The 16,205-nt window shown below is 50.7% G+C and overlaps 1 protein-coding gene across 2 annotated transcripts in view; it reads left to right on the top strand.

Moving 5' to 3' along the window:
* The window catches only part of ABCB7 (ATP binding cassette subfamily B member 7), a 110,798-nt gene that overhangs the window by 25,668 nt on the left and 68,925 nt on the right, over positions 1-16,205 (top strand). For both annotated transcript variants that reach the window (XM_014068863.2, XM_014068862.2), the window contains exon 3: positions 6,087-6,173. In XM_014068863.2, coding sequence (XP_013924338.1) covers positions 6,087-6,173 — 87 coding nt within the window. The remainder of the gene's footprint in view (positions 1-6,086; positions 6,174-16,205) is intronic.

Here is a 16,205-nt window from a genome sequence, read left to right as displayed (position 1 = left end):
TGGAGCTCCGTGCCGCAAGACTCGCCCTGCGCCACTTCCTTGACCAGGTCAGAGGCCGCGATGTACTGATTCTGACGGACAACATCGCCGCCAAAGCCTACATCAACCACCAGGGCGGCACGCGGTCTCTGGCGCTGATGTCGGAAGCAGAGACTCTGGGTCGCTGGGCGGAGCGTCATCTGGCGTCAATACGAGCAGACCACATCTCCGGCGTGGACAACGTGACAGCGGACTGGCTCAGCAGAACAACCATCCAGAACTCAGAATGGCGTCTGCACCCAAGACTGTTTTACCAGCTGTCTCAGAAGTTCGGCCACCTGGTTGTCGACCTGTTTGCCTCGCTGGCCAATGCCCAACTTCCAAGGTACTTCACCCGGTTCCATTGCCCAGGGGCGGAGGGCACGGACGCTTTAAGATCCCGCTGGCCCCCGGGTCGGCTGTACGCCTTCCCTCCGCTCCCTCTGATACCACATGTCATTCGGAAGATTCTGGAGGAAGCTGTGGAGGTGCTCCTAGTCGCCCCTCACTGGCCGAGGAGGACTTGGTTTGCCGACCTGGTCAGTCTGTCGGTGTCCCGGCCGTGGCGCATACCTCAGGAGCAAATCTCCCTCAGCCAGGGGGTCGTCCAACATCCGGAGCCCCAGTGGCTGCAGTTGGCCGTCTGGCACTTGAGGGGGACCTCCTGAGGCTTCATTGCTTCTCCGACAGAGTCATTCACACGATCCAGGCCTCCAGACGACCATCCACCGTCAGAATCTACGAGGCTACGTAGACGGCCTTCTCCAGTTGGTGCTTCAACCATCACCTTGTGGCATCCTCCGCGACCATTCCGTAAGTCCTGGAATTTCTTCAGGACGGTTTGGAGAAAGGGCTGGCACCAAACACTCTCTGTAGACAGGTGGCCGCCCTGAACACCATCCTGCCTTCTGACTCTCAGCTACCGATTTCACGACATCCTCAGGGAAAGGGGTTCCTGAAGGGGGCGTCCAACCTTTGCCCGCCCACCATTCACAGGTACCCTACCTGGGACTTGACTGTTGTTCTGCAGGCATTGACCGCATCTCCTTTTGAACCGTTGCGGACGGTGGGCCTACGCCACCTTACGCTAAAGACCGCCTTCCTCATTGCCATCACCTCCGCCCGCAGAATTTCGGAGTTGGCCACCTTCTCTGTCAGAGGCGACCTTTGCATTTTCCACTCCGACAGAGTCATATTGAGACTGGACCCTGCCTTTGTCCCAAAGATTAACACCATCTTCCACAGAGCGCAGGAAGTGATACTCCCTTACTTTTGCCCTCGTCCCAAGCACAAATTGGACATACGGAGGGCGGTGCGTATTTACATCAAGCAAACGGCTCCTTTCTGTAAATCGGAGGCCTTATTTGTGTCATTCCAGCCGGCCTCCATGGGGAAGAAAGTCACGTCCTCTACCATCGGACACTGGCTCAGAGCGTGCATCAAGTTGTCTTACGAGATTCAGGCCAGACCGGTTCCCTCGCGCATAACAGCACACTCTACGAGGAGCGCTGCGACTTCGGCCGCCTGGGCTACGCAAGCGCCAATTGAAGAAATCTGCCGTGCTGCAACGTGGTCTGGTCTGTCTCCATTTATACGCAACTATAGACTGGACACTTTCTCCTCCACTGAGGCGTCCTTTGGGAGGAGAGTTCTACAGAGGGTCGTGGCAAGCACCGCGTCTCCGGACATTTCTTCTTCCCTCCCAACTTCGACATAGCTTTGGCATGTCCTGAGCTTGGACACTCCAAGCAGCGCCTAGGAGAAAGACCATTGGCTTACCTGAATGGTCGTTCTCGAGGCGCTGCGGAGTGTCCAAACCCACCCTTAAGGTGGGGCCGTGAGGTGTGTTCTTAGCACCTTCGTGTCTTGGACTTGGACTTGGACTAGTTCAGTCATGGACTATTGATCTCCTTCATTTTTTAAAACTGAGCCTCTGGAGCAACCAGGAGGCGGAGCTACAACAAAGTTTCAAACTCAGTTCCTTGGGCAGCAAGCTGAAGTTAACCCGAGCTTGGACACTCCGCAGCGCCTCGAGAATGACCATTCAGGTAAGCCAATGGTCTTTCACAGAGCACAGGAACTCATTGTACCAGACTTCTGCCCCAACCCATCGCACCTTTAGGAGCGAAAATAGCACCATCTTGACGTTCGCAGGGTGCTCCGTCGTTATGTGAAACGCACATCATTCTTTCGCAGGTTGGAGGCACTTTTCGTGTCCTTCCAGCCAACGTCCATGGGTCAGAAGGTGTCATCTAACACAATTGGACGCTGTTTAAAGGCGTGCATTGCCCTCGCTTCTGACTCCCATTCTCGGCCAGCACCCAGGCCCATCACCCCCCATACAAATAGTGCTGCTACCACGGCAACATGGGCGACACAAGCTTCAGTAGAAGACATTTGTAGGTGGCGACCTGGGCATCTCTGTCACCTTTCATACGTCATTACAAGGTGGACGTGTATGCCTCGGCTGAAGCCTCCTTTGGGCGACATGTCCTGCAGAGGGTTGTAGCATCATCGACGGCCCCTGACCAAGTGGCGTCCCGCCCTTAAGACTTATTGCTTTGGCATGTCCCATGCTTGGATTCCCCAAGCAGTGCACAGGAGAGCGACTGTTGACTTACCTGAACTGTCCTTCTATGTGTGCTGCGAGGGGAATCCGAACCCGCCCTCAGCTTCGGCTGGTCCGGGCACTGCTCTAACTACTCTTACACACACACACACACTCACTGTGTACTTACCTACTACCTGTCATCAGCTGAAGATTCTTTGCTTCTCCTGGGTTGGCTGTGTCTTTGTACAAAACTGAGCCATCCCAGCCAGGGGAGGCGTGGTCAATAATTACGCAGTGACTTCCGGTGAGCTTCATGGCCGGTGAGGCAAGCACAAAAGCCCCGCCAAAGCCCCGGCGCCACGTTTGCCATAGAGTGGGACCCTCACCGGCCATGAAGCTCACTGCATGTCACTGATCTATAACCACCCTTGGCAGGACCTCCTGTCCCCCCTCCGTCCACCCAGGACCTCCCTCCATGTCCCTCCACAAGTCCCCGCCCCACCCCCCTGGGCGCCCCTCCCCTCCCCCCGGCCCTGAAGCCCCCCACTCTCCCGGGGGGAGCGCTCACCTGCCGCCAGGGCCGGGGGACCACCGCCGCCTCCCTCCATGCCCGCCGCCTTGGCTGCTGTGTCTACGTGCAGCCGCCGAGGCAGCGCCGAACGAACGCCGATTGAGCCACGCCGGCCAGAGGAGCGCCGAGCCGCCGATGGGCGGAGGCTACGGGCTCCTGAGTGCGTGCAGAGCGCCTTCGGGATCGCCGGGGAAGAAGTTGGGGAGCGAGGGTCACCCAGACCTCGCAGCCTCCCCACAATCGCTCCCGCAGTGTCTGCTACTGTTTGGGGACTCTAGCACAGGAGGAATACAATCAGCGTTTTAGAGTGCCGGCAGGGCTCGGCCGCCATTCAGCGAAACATGTTTCGCTGAATGGCGGCTGAGCTCTAAAGTGCCGGCATGCCTTTAAAGTGCCGGCTTGCCTTCTGTGCTGGCCGGCCTGGAAGGCAAGCCGGCACTTTAAAGGCATGCCGGTACTTTAGAGTGCCGGCAGGCAGGGCTCAGCCGCCATTCAGTGAAATATGTTTTGCTGAATGGCAGCCGAGCTCTAAAGTGCCGGCATGCCTTTAAAGTGCTGGCTTGCCATCTGCACCGGCTGGGCCGGAAGGCAAGCCGGCACTTTAAAGGCATGCCAGCACTTTAGAGTGCCGGCAGGCAGGGCTCAGCCGCCATTCAGCAAAACATGTTTCGTTGAATGGCGGCCGAGCTCTAAAGTGCCGGCATGCCTTTAAAGTGCCGACTTGCCATCCGGGCCGGATGGCAAGCTGGCACTTTAAAGGCATGCCGGCACTTTAGAGTGCCAGCAGGCAGGGCTCAGCCGCCATTCAGCGAAACATGTTTTGTTGAATGGTGCTGAGCTCTAAAGTGCCAGTATGCCTTCCAGGCCGGCCGGCCATTCAGCGAAACATGTCCTGGTTTGTGGCCGGGCGGCACGCTTGCACTTTAAAGTGCATGCCATCCGGCCACAAACCAGGACATGTTTTGCTCTATGGTGCGCCAAGACGGCATGGCTTTAAAAAAATTTTAAAAAATGAAAAATAAAAAATGAAAAATAAAAATAGATGTGCCAGCCCGCGCGCCAGTAGAGGCGGGTAAAAAAAAAACCACACACAATAAAAACAAATTACAATTGCTTACATTAACAATAAATTGAATTCCTCCCCCCTGCCCCCTCCCTCTGACCCACATACCAGCTGCATCAAAAATGCTAGATTTGGTCTAGCCAGGCAGGCTAGGCTAGTTGCCACATGGATGACTCTGCTTAAATGTTTTCAAATAGGCTCTAAACAAAGTGCCCTCTGCAGGAGGAGGCAGGAGAATCATGTGCCTCATTTGCATACAGAATTTTTTGCTTTTTAACCCTTGGTAACTCTTAAAAGGCGAAAAATTCCTTATGCAAAGGAGGTCCATAGTTCTCTAGCCACCTCCTACTAACTGCACTAAGGAGACTCAGAGTCACTGTGACTTAGAGTCTGGGAGCAACTACCTTGGCCGTTTTAATTATTTTAAAAATAGTTTCCTTTTCCTCAGGAGACTGGTGAGGCCCCGCCTCCCCTGCCTCTAGTGACTCCACGTCGCTGTAATTACGTAACTCAGTCTCTAGGCTAATGGACAAAGTTAACCCATGCTTGGATTCCCCTCGCAGCGCACATAGAAGGACCGTTCAGGTAAGTCAACGGTCGTTCTAGTCCAGTGCTCCCCACACAGGTAGTCCTTGACTTACAACTACAATTGAGCCCAAAGTCTTATCTTGCTAGGTGAGACAGGTGTTAAGTTAATTTTGCCCGATTTTATGACCCTTCTTGCCACAATTGTTAAGTGAATCCCTGCATCTATCGAATTAATCGCGTGATTTTAAGGGAATCTGGCTTCTCCATTGCCTTTGCTTCTCAGAAGGTCGCAAAGGACGATCACGTGACTCCAGGACACTTCAACCATCATAGATATGAACTAGTTGCCAGGCATTCACATTTGGATCACATGATCACTGGAATGCTTCAGTGGCCGTCAGTGTGAAAAATGGTCATAGGTTATTTTTTTCAGTGCTATTGTAACTTTGAATAGTCACTAAATGAACTGTTGTAAGTCAAGGACTGTATACGATCCAAAGTATTTCTTATCTTCTGGAGGAGTTCTGCTCTTGTTGAAGGAGGAAGCATTTTAGGATCTGAGTCATCCTGTATTTAGAGATTTTTACTTTTTTATTACGTCTTTTATCACACTAGTAATAGATGTACTCTAGCACAGGCGTCTCCAACCTTGGGAACTTTAAGCTTGGCGGACTTCAACTCCCAGAATTCCCCAGCCAGCTTTCTAAGCATCTCTCTGAATATAAAGAGATATTCATTCACTATCCCAAAGAGTCTCCAGTCAGGCTTCATGCAGAATCCTCCTGCAAGGATTCCTGAGAGAAGTAATTTATATAGAGAGCACTCACAAATGAGCTGCTTCTGGATTCTAGTGACTCAGTTTCCCATTATTTTCCTAAAGTTTTATTCACTAGTCCCTCCTCAGCCTCTGTATTGGACTGTACAGGTCTTGACTTACAACAGTTCATTTAGTGACCATTCAAAGTTACAGCAGCACTGATGCCATTGCAACATCCCCATGGTCACATAATCAGAATTCAGATACTTGGCATCTGGCTCATACTTATGACTGTTGCTGTGTCCTGGGGTGGTGTGTGTGTCATGTGATCATTTTTTGCAAGCTTCTGTCCATCAAAGTCAGTGGGGAAGCCAGATTCATTTAACAACTGTGTTGCTAACATAACAATTGTAATGATTCACTTAACAACAGTGGCAATAAAGGTCGTAAAATGGGGCAAAACTCACTGAATCAATGTTTCAGTTAGCCACATAAATTTTGGGCTCAGTTGTGATCGTACGTTTTAGGACTACCTGTAAAGGATTTTATTGTGATTGCACAACCACTGACATCCTTCTCTGCTGTGTTCTTTTCCCAGCATCTTCAGGGATGGTCCCAGATAGACAGAAGGACCTGTTGGCATGGACAAGCTGGGGGAGGCCTCCATTCAGACCCGAAGAATGCGGTAAATATCACCCCTTAATCCATCCTGGGTTTTCTGCACTCGAGAAAGAAATGTCTACACAGTTGCTGGTGTGTTTGCCTACGAGGAAGCAAGAGAGGGGGGGATCCTTCTGTCGATTTCTCTTAAGTTTGCCTTGGGTTCTCTGAAGCAGGTTGATTGGAAGCAAATCCCTATTTGCATAAATTGTTCAGAAAATTAGTTTTGACAGAAGAATGAAGCCACCAGCTTATCTGCCTGTGATTGGAAATGACTGCATCCTGGGGAGAAAGGTGTCAATTTAAAGCTTTTTGATGGCTTTGACCAGTGTGAAAAATCACAGAGAGGACTGACTTTTCCATTACACATTCTCATGCCTCTTTTCTTCCGCTCTCCTCCTTGATTATATCTTAGCGGGGGACAGCGTCTGTTTTATTTATTTAAAATGTTCCTATCTTTCTGACAACAGGCCTCTGGGGCAGCTGACAAGCAGCGCAAATTAATATATAAGAAACACAGGATTCTTCTATTGTGGCGGTGGATGAAAAAAAGGGATGCCATATACTATTCAGCTGCTTAAGTCAGTTGTGCTTTTTAGATAGTTATTATTTCATGGTTGTCATTGAAAAAATGCCGTGAAAGGCAATATCAAACTATTTTTAAATATATCAGTAACTCACTTCTTAGGTTTTAGACCTTGCTTCTTTAAACTCCAGCTCTGACATGAATTAATATTTTTCAGTTTAGCATTCATTGTTCTTCGCTTTCCTGGCACATCCAACTTCCGAATGAAATATTTGCAGGAAGGCAGCTTCTATAAGTTTAGAAGGATACACTTCAGTCCCCAATCCCCATCCTATTAGTTTCCCAATAGCTGTTTACCTGTGGCAGGAAAGAATGGCTGGGGAAATCTGGATTGAAGCTGCTGCTTAAATGCTTAAAACTGCCTTAAAATTACATAGGCCCTCCGCCTATCTCCAGGCAACAGTGTCTAGTCCCACCCATTAGTTGATGCATGGTACAATGTTAAATTTTGCACTGCCTGGTTTCCCAAGCCTATGGTCACACATTTTTGGGCACACACCAGCCTCCCTCCATTCCTGTGGAGCCGGGAATATGACATGACTGTCTTTACAGAAACAAATCACTCTTCCTACTTCTGCTGACTCAGAGTTGGAGGAAAATTAAATTAAATGTCACGCCATCTCTATACTGAGTTAGTGGGCTTGTATTAAACTTTTCTAAAGGAACAAACCTGGGTCTTGTCAAAGTTGCAACCCTTCCAAGATTGTGGGATATATTTATAACAAGGAACATAGTGAGATACCTTTAGTTAAGGTGTTGCAAAAGAAAAAGCAGCAAGACAATGTTGCTTATAAAATATGGCCTGTTGGACTGTCAATCATTTGGCATACTGTTTTTGTAATACATTATTAAATGATGGTATGAAAATTGACTTTTGTATTAAAAAAATGCAAAAGTAGACATGTTTCAGTTTTTGGACAAGAATGTGATAGAACTCTATTAAATTTTACTTCTATTTTGAGGAGCAATTTGAATGCAGGTAGTCCTTTACTTACAACCAAAACCGACCCAAGCCCAAAGGTTTTGTTCTGCTAAGTTGAGACATTTGTTAATTGGGTTTTGCCCCATTTTATCACTTTTCTTGCCACAATTGCTAAGTGAATCACTTCAGTTGTTAAGTTAGTAACATGGTTATTAAGTGAATCAATAGATTTTGCTTCTCCGAAGGTCACCAAAGGGCATCGCGTGACCCAGGGACACAGCCAAATTCATAAATATGAACCAGTTGCCGAGTGTCTGAATTTTGAACAAATGACCATGGGGTCTGACCCGCATATTTCACAACAGTGTGAAAAACAGTCATAAGTCACTTTTCAGGACTGTTTTTACTTCAAACAGTCATTAAATGAACTATTGTAACTTGAGGACTGCCTGTACCGTCTTCCCATCAAATGTCTCAGAGGAGTCAGCAGTAAATTAACTTGCTGAGACCTGGCATTTCACTCCGCCCCAAGGTAGCTGCAAGGGGTTTAATCCAGTTTTCAGGCACATTAAATTGGAAGATGTAACGTAAGCAATACATATGGAATAATACTGATTTCCCGTCCACGGCAGCAACCAAAACCGGTCCCTGGTGCCCAAACGTTTGGGAACCGTTGTCTTGCAGTTTCAATTTTCAACACTTGTTCCTCCATCCATAGTTTCTTGGTAAGCAAATTCTAAGAGAACAACAAAATTGTCAATAAACCATGATTTGGGCATGATATGAAGCATTAATAAGACTGTGACAAATCACTGTTTCAAATTCTGATTTGTTGAGCAAAACAAAACATGGTACTGTCATGAGAGACGGGAGTCACGAAAAGAACCTGAAAACCCATGGATTTAGACCTGATAACTGGGCGAGGAGAGGTTCCTATAGAAGAGCGAGCTCCAGGGGACCCGAAGAGACAAGTTACCTGGGGGGTCGCCACTTTCGGGAGGCTCCCACTTGGTGCTGTGGCTCTCGATTGTCTCTGTGCTGGTCGGCGGTGGCGATGGCAATGCAATGCTGACGGCGGCGCCTCCGGGCAGTGCCTTCAGCGTTTCCAACATTTCCGGCGGCTTCAAGGGCAGCTGCAATGGCAGCTTATCGATCGTGAGAAGCCTCGGGATTTACGTCGGGCTATCCAGCGCCCCACGGAGAAGGCAATCAGTCGGGGACTATACGGGGTGAGAAGGGGTGACTGCTTTCATCTGCCGCCATTACGGCTTTTCTGGACACTCCCCCCTCCCCCTCTCCCTTCGGCTCAGCCTCTCCCTTCGATGCAAATTCTCGGGTGGCTTCCACTAAGTGCTGTTGCTCTTGTCTGCTTCTGTGCCGGCCGGTGGCAGCGATGGCAGCGTTGCGCTGATGGCGGTGCCTCTGGGCAGTGTTTTCAGCGTTCCCAGCGTTTTCGGCATTTTCAATGGCACTTTTCTGACTGTGAGGAGCCTTTGGGCCTACGTCGGGCTGTCCATCACCCCCCGGAGAAGGTGGTCAGTCTGGGACTATACTGGGCGAGAGTGGGTGGCTGGTTTCACCTGCCGCCACTGCGGCTCTTTTGGACACCCCCCCCCTTCCCTTCAACTTGGCCTCTTCCTTCGGCGCAAATTCTCCTGCACTCTGCCGTCGCCGCTATGGGGCCTCTTATTAACTGACACTTGGTTCTTTTCAAACACGGCTTTTGGAGTGCATTTTTATTTTCATCTATTAAGCCCACCGCCACCCGAAGCTGTCCCAAGCCTGCTGCCTCAGATAGCGCCACCACTTAGTCCACCTTATTTCTGGCGCTTCAAATCTCGGATAGGCGGGGCACTCAGAGACTGGCTGAACATCTTTCCCAGTGACTGCCATCCCTGGCCCCAGTTGGAGCCTCTTCGACTTCTTCTTTATATTCTTTCTCACTTCGTCTTTTCAAGAAATACCATCGCTGCAGTGAACATGAAAAATCTATGTTATACCGGTAACGACTGCAGCTTGTTCCCTATATACGGACTTAGGACCTTCGGCCTTGGGTGCCTTTTTCGGGACCTGGAGAAAGGGAGAGGGGCGGAACAGCTCTCCCTTCCCTCCCCGCACCATTGACTATTTTAAATCACACTTGTGCAGTGCTCCGCAAATTTTAGGAATGTGGTGTGAATGGTGTGCCTGGTTGATGTCTGTACTCACTTTTTAACTTCATTATTGCTGTATTTTTTGTGTTTTAATTGACTTACGTGGGGAATGCATGGGTGAGTGGCTGTGTATGTATGAGAGGATTGAGAGTACAGCCTGGTGCCTCCTCCACTGAGTGCTATTACAGAAGTGGTAGGGGGCCCAGGCCTACCTCCTGTCCCAGAATGAGTGACATAAATTGTCTGCCGGATGGAGCGGAGGCCGTAGGAGGGGATATGGGGTCTATGGGTGCGGGGGTGGGCCGGAGCATTACGGTCACTATGGGGAGAGGCAGGTACGACGGGAACTTTAGGACTAGCCATTACCGGGGAAGGAGGGTTCGCTACGTCACAGAGATCCCTCCTTCCGGCCCTGCTAGTTCCACTCCAGGGCCATATGGCGAGAACTGTCAGGGCCCTGGTCTCAGGCTGTTGTTGCTAAATGCCAGGTCTGTGGTTTACAAAGCTCCCCTCGTCCGGGACCTAATTTTAGACGAGGGGGCAGACCTGGCATGTATTACTGAAACCTGGCTGGGCCCGGAGGGAGGAGTCCCCCTCACTGAAATGTGCGCAGAAGGATTTCAGGTGCTTCATCAGCCGCGACCCCAGGAAAGGGGTGGGGGAGTGGCTGTCATCGTCCGAAGGTCTTTAGTTCCTCGTAGGATCCCTGCTCCAGAGCTTTTCGGGTGTGAGTCCCTGTTGATGAAGTTGGACCTTGGAGGTCAAGTGGGTTTGTTGCTAACGTACCTACCTCCCAACAGCGTTGCAACAGCCCTCCCCTCGCTCCTCGAGTCAGTAGCCGAGTTGGCGGTTGAGTTCCCCAGGCTTATGGTGTGGGGGATTTCAACCTGCCTACACTTGATGAACGCTCTGACGGGGCGCAGGAGTTCATGGCTTCCATGACAGCCATGGACTTGACCCAAGTAATTCGGGGTTCGACTCATTCAGCGGGTCACACGCTTGACCTCGTATTCCTCTCGGAGCAGTGGAGACGTGATCTAGAGTTGAAGGGCATTAAGACCTTGCCCTTGTCATGGTCTGATCACTTCCTACTGAGGCTTGACTTTCAGAAACCAATCCCCCACTGTAGGGAGGTGGAACCGATTAGGTGGTTCCGCCCCAGGCGCCTGATGGCCCCTATGGGATTTCAGACAGTACTTGGAGAAATACCTGACACTCTTGTCCACAATCCGGTGGAATCCTTAGTCGCTGCCTGGAATACAGCGGCGGCGGGTGCTCTAAACCGGATTGCGCCTTTGCGACCTCTCTGAGGCAGCGGATCCAGGAGGCCCCCTTGGTTCACCGAGGAACTGTGGGAGATGAAGCACCAAAAGAGACGCCTAGAGCGCCGCTGGAGGGCCAATAAATCTGAGTCAGACCGAGCACTGATGAGAGCCTTTATCAGAGCCTATCTCGTGGCAATATGGGCGGCGAAATGTGCGCATTTTGCCGCCCTTATTGCATCCGCTGAATCGCGCCCAGCCACCTTGTTTAGAATAACCCGCTCCCTCTTGAAAGGGAGGGATGCGGATGACCCTTTACAAGGTAGAGCTGAGGAATTTGTTCAGTATTTAACGGATAAAGTCGCTCGGATTCGGACAGAGCTGGACTCCAATTGCACGGTACCAGCCGAGGTACCGGGGGAAGGTCTTGAGCGTATTTCATGGATCGAGTTTCAACTTGTCTCTCCTGAGGAAGTGGACAAGGCCATGGGAGCGGTGAGTGCCTCCACTTGTATACTGGACCCGTTCCCCTCCTGGCTGGTCTCGACCAGCAGGGAGGTGACATGCGGCTGGATCCGGATGATAGTTAACACCTCTCTCCGGGAGGGAATTTTCCCGCTCCTCCTAAAGGATGCGGTGGTGAGACCCCTCCTGAAGAAACCATCTCTGGACCCAGCCATTTTGAGCAACTACCGTCCAGTCTCCAACCTGCCCTTTGTAGGGAAGGTTGTTGAGAAAGTGGTGGCCTCTCAACTTCGACGGTCCTTGGATGAAACTGATTATCTGGATCCCTTTCAGTCGGGTTTCAGGCCTGGTTACAGCACGGAAACTGCTTTGGTCGTGCTGATCGATGATCTCTGGCGAGCCAGGGATAGGGGTCAACCCTCTATCCTTGTGCTCCTTGACCTCTCAGCGGCCTTCGATACCATCGACCATGGTATCCTTCTGCGACGGTTGCGAGAGGTGGGAGTGGGAGGCACCGTCCTCTGGTGGTTCTCCTTCTACCTCTCGGACAGGTGTTCGAAGACTTCAGCTAGTCCAGAATGCAGCCGTGCGAGCGATCGTGGGTGCACCCAGGTACACCCACGTTACACCTATCCTCCGCGAGCTGCACTGGCTACCCATTAATCTCCGGACTCGCTTCAAGGTGCTAGTCGTTACTTATAAAGCCCTACATGGCATTGGACCTGGGTACCTGAGAGACTGCCTCTTGCCAATTACCTCCCATAGACCGATCAGATCACACAGACTAGGCCTCCTCCGGATCCCATCTGCCAGCCAATGTCGGCTGGTGATTCCCCAGGGGAGAGCCTTCTCTGTTGCAGCTCCAGCCCTCTGAAACGAGCTCCCCGTGGAGATCCGGACCCTTACTACTCTCCCGGCCTTCCGCAAAGCCACTAAGATTTGGCTGCTCCGGCAGGCTGGGGGGCTGTTGAAATAGCCAGGCCCACGGTAACTATGAATGTTGTGTATTTTAAATTGTTGTTTTGTCTATTTGTCTATTTATCCCCTTCCCTTGTTTATTGTAAGCCGCCCGGAGTCCTTCGGGAGTGGGCGGCATACAAGACCAATAAAATACAAATACAAATTTTCCTAAGCCAAACATGCTTAATGTGACATGCGGTCATGGATACCAAGTCAAGGTCCATATAAAGTCAGGAAATTGAAACTCGCTGATCTTTTAAGAGGAATCCACTGTGTCAAGGAATGGTGGGATATAATGCTGCAGATCTCGACTGGCTTCAGTGAAGTCGTGCTTTTATGGTTTAGATGCGAAGGGTAGAATGCATAAGGCCCATAGAGATGCCCGTATTATGAACTAGCTTAATTGTCCAGGTCTCCGTGGAACATTGTACAGCATCATTAGGACATGTTTACTGGAGCTTTCCAATTCCTTTATTCTGGGAACCTTTAAGCCAGCATGGGGTAGTTTTACCTCTGGCCTAAATCAGCAAGCTTTTAATAGTGATGATTATTTGCCCCATTTGTTAAACAAATACTGTCTTCCAAAATTGGTCATATCCTTTTTGAATTCACTCCAGCCTAGAGAGGGGCATTAAATGAAAATGAGCATAGGGCTGCACCTTTGGGCTTGCAGGGAAGAATCACAAAGGACGGGCAGTGGAAAAACAAAAGAAGAGAAATATTAACCACTAAGTGGCTAGTTGTAATCTGGCATTGTCTCCAGTTGCATCCAAATTCGTGTTCTCTCATATTGCTCTTGCTTATAGTAATGCCATTCTTTGCTGGACTTTTTCTTGCTGATACTGGAGACTAAACATCAATTCTGATGGAAAACTAGGAAATAGCAATAGCAGATAAGCCTCCAAGTGGCCTCAACAACTCAGAGAGAGCGATAATGACCAGAGGACTGCAAGGAATATAAATTCCTTCCATCCTCCACCATTCAGTCAGAACTGAAGAAGCTTCTTGGATGAGAAGCGAAACACCTTCAAGAAAAACAAAGTCTAGTTGCCTTTTGAAAAAGTATCTTTGGGACAACCCGCAAGCTGGATGCCTGAGAATCTCTACAGAAATTTGGGGAATAACAAGATTTCAGCAGCTGCATATTCTCTGGCTGATCTTTCTTGCCATGTCGTTCTTCTAAGAAAGACATGGAGTCACTTTCTATGGCACACCTGGGCATTTTACGGCCTGCGGGCCTTGTCAGGCCTTTTGACTGGCCCAGGACGTTGAGAGGGAGGTGGCAGCCCTCCACAATAATACCAATTTCTCATGTGGTTCTTGGGAAGATTAATTGCCCACATTTCGCTGTGGCTTTTTACACGAGTGAAGGCTGTTTGGAAGCTGTCATTTGATGTTACACATGCAACATAAATCTGTGCAGCTATTTGTGACCCACTGTTGCCAATCATATCACTTTGTGTGAGAGTTTTATCCCTGTTGGGAAAAGAGCAAACAGGTGCATCGTATCCCACCTTCACAAACACACAGTGGGCCGCCCGGCTTGGGATCTCTGCAGCCGGCGTGGATGTGCTCAGCAGCAGTTTCCCGCTACCCCCCTTGAACACAGCCAGCGTGGGTGTGGTCGTCGGAACACCCGGCCTGGGGTCTCTGAAGCCGGCGTGGGTGTGCTCAGCAGCGGCGGTGAGTCACCCGGCTTGGGATCTCTGCAGTCGGCGTGGGTGTGCCCAGCAGCAGCTTCCCACTACCCCCCTTGAACACTTTTGGCTCCCCCCCCCCCGTGGACATGTCATCTCCTCGTTCCATCTCCCCGTGATGTCATCCTGTTTGGTTGATGCCACACTCTCCTCTATGCTATACTGCAACAGAACTTTATTCCCTTCAGGAACTCCCCCTTTCCCGGGGATGGCCTTCTTGCCTATCAAGACGCTTCCTTAATGACGGATCTTGGGATCCCGAGAGGTGGCATGCGAAGAAGAGACTTCTTAGGGTTTTTTTACAGGGGTTTTTAAATCAAATTTTAAGGGGGGGGCAGGGGGTTGATACGGATTGCTCAGACAGGCTTGGGGGGGAGTCTGCCAGGGCACAGGCCAGAGCTAATTAACGGGCGCGGGTCGGGAGTGCTGGCAAGGGTTGGGATTCCGGGGGAGACATTAAGCCATTCCATTGGGGTGGTTCACCACCTCTACTGTTTGTGGGAGGCAGATATGGTGGGGGCCGAGGGCCAAATTATGTTCAGGGGACGCGGGTCCACTGTTTAAGAGCGATCGCGCATTCCGACCCTCATCACCCTTCTCACACCCCTGGGTGCTCGGAATTACAGGACCCTGGTCTCTGGCTGGTGATGCTTAACGCCAGGTCCGTGGTACATAAAGCTCCCCTCATTTACGACCTCATACAAGAGGGTAGAGCGGACCTGGCGTGCATTACAGAGACCTGGTTGGGCCATGAGGGGGGTGTTCCCCTTAATGAATTACGTCCACCAGGCTTCTGGGCGTTTCACCAGCCGAGAGCCCAGGGCAGAGGTGGGGGGGTGGGGGGGTTATTAGGGAAAATCTCAGACGTCAGGAGGTCACTGTGCCTCAGATAGGCAGGTGTGAGTCCCTTTTTGTGAAATGGGGCCTTGGAGTTCAGGTGGGCCTTTTTGTTACGTACCTGTCTCCCTGCTACGTTTCATTGGCCCTGCCGGAGCTGCTAAATATGTTAGCTGGATTGGCGGTTGATTTCCCCAGGCTTATGATCCTGGGGGATTTCAATCTGCCTTCCATTGGCGAGACATCCGAGTCAGCTCGGGAGTTCATGGCTTCCATGATGGCTATGGACCTAACTCAGTTAATTCAAGACCCCACCCATAATGGTGGACACACGCTCAACCTGATTTTTGTCTCTGGGCAGTGGATGAATGATCTAGATTTAGGGGATATTTCTATCCAACCCTTGTCATGGTCAGATCATTTCCTCATCAGGCTTGACTTCTATACTCCCCTCACCGCAGGGAGGTGGAACCGACTAGATGGTTCCGCCCCAGGCGCCTGATGGACCCTAAAAGGTTCCTGATGGAGCTTGGGACTTTTTCTGAATCCCTTGCTCACAACTCGACCGAAGCCCTAGTGGAAGCCTAGGATAGGGCGGCCACTGGGGCTTTGGATCGTGTTGTGCCTTTGCGGCCTCTGACCCAGTGTCGATCCTGGGTAGCTCCCTGGTTTACCGAGGAGCTCCGGGAGATGAAACGCCGGAAAAGATGCCTACAGAGTGGTTGGAGGGCCAGCCGGTCCGAATCTGAGCGAACACTAGTAAGAATTCATACTAAATTCTAAATCCTTAGTGGCGATAAAAGCAGCAAAACGGCAACATTTTTCTGCTCTTATTGCATCCACAGATAACTGCCCAGCCGCCCTGTTTAGGGTGACCCGCTCCTTACTTAACCAAGGAGCTGGAAAAGACCCCTTGCAGGGTAGGGCTGAAGAATTTGTTCAGTATCTGCAGGATAAAATTGCTCAGATCCGGACAGGCTTGGACTCTGACTGGGTAGATTCGGGTGAGTCAACGGGGATGAATCTTGTGGAGACCATCTGGGAAGAGTTTGACTCTGTGACCCCCGAGGGCATGGACAGGACTATGGGGAGACTCAGTGCTGCCACTTGTGTGCTGGACCCGTGTCCCTCTTGGTTAGTCTCAGCTTCCCGGGAGGTGACACGAGGCTGGCTCC

The sequence above is a fragment of the Thamnophis sirtalis genome, unplaced genomic scaffold (assembly GCF_051295495.1).
Source record: "Thamnophis sirtalis isolate CommonGarterSnake01/CBP01778 unplaced genomic scaffold, rThaSir2_p1.2 scaffold_13, whole genome shotgun sequence".
Lineage (NCBI taxonomy): Eukaryota > Metazoa > Chordata > Lepidosauria > Squamata > Natricidae > Thamnophis > Thamnophis sirtalis.
Note: the sequence above shows the minus strand (reverse complement) of the source record. Positions and strands in the feature narration are given on the sequence as shown.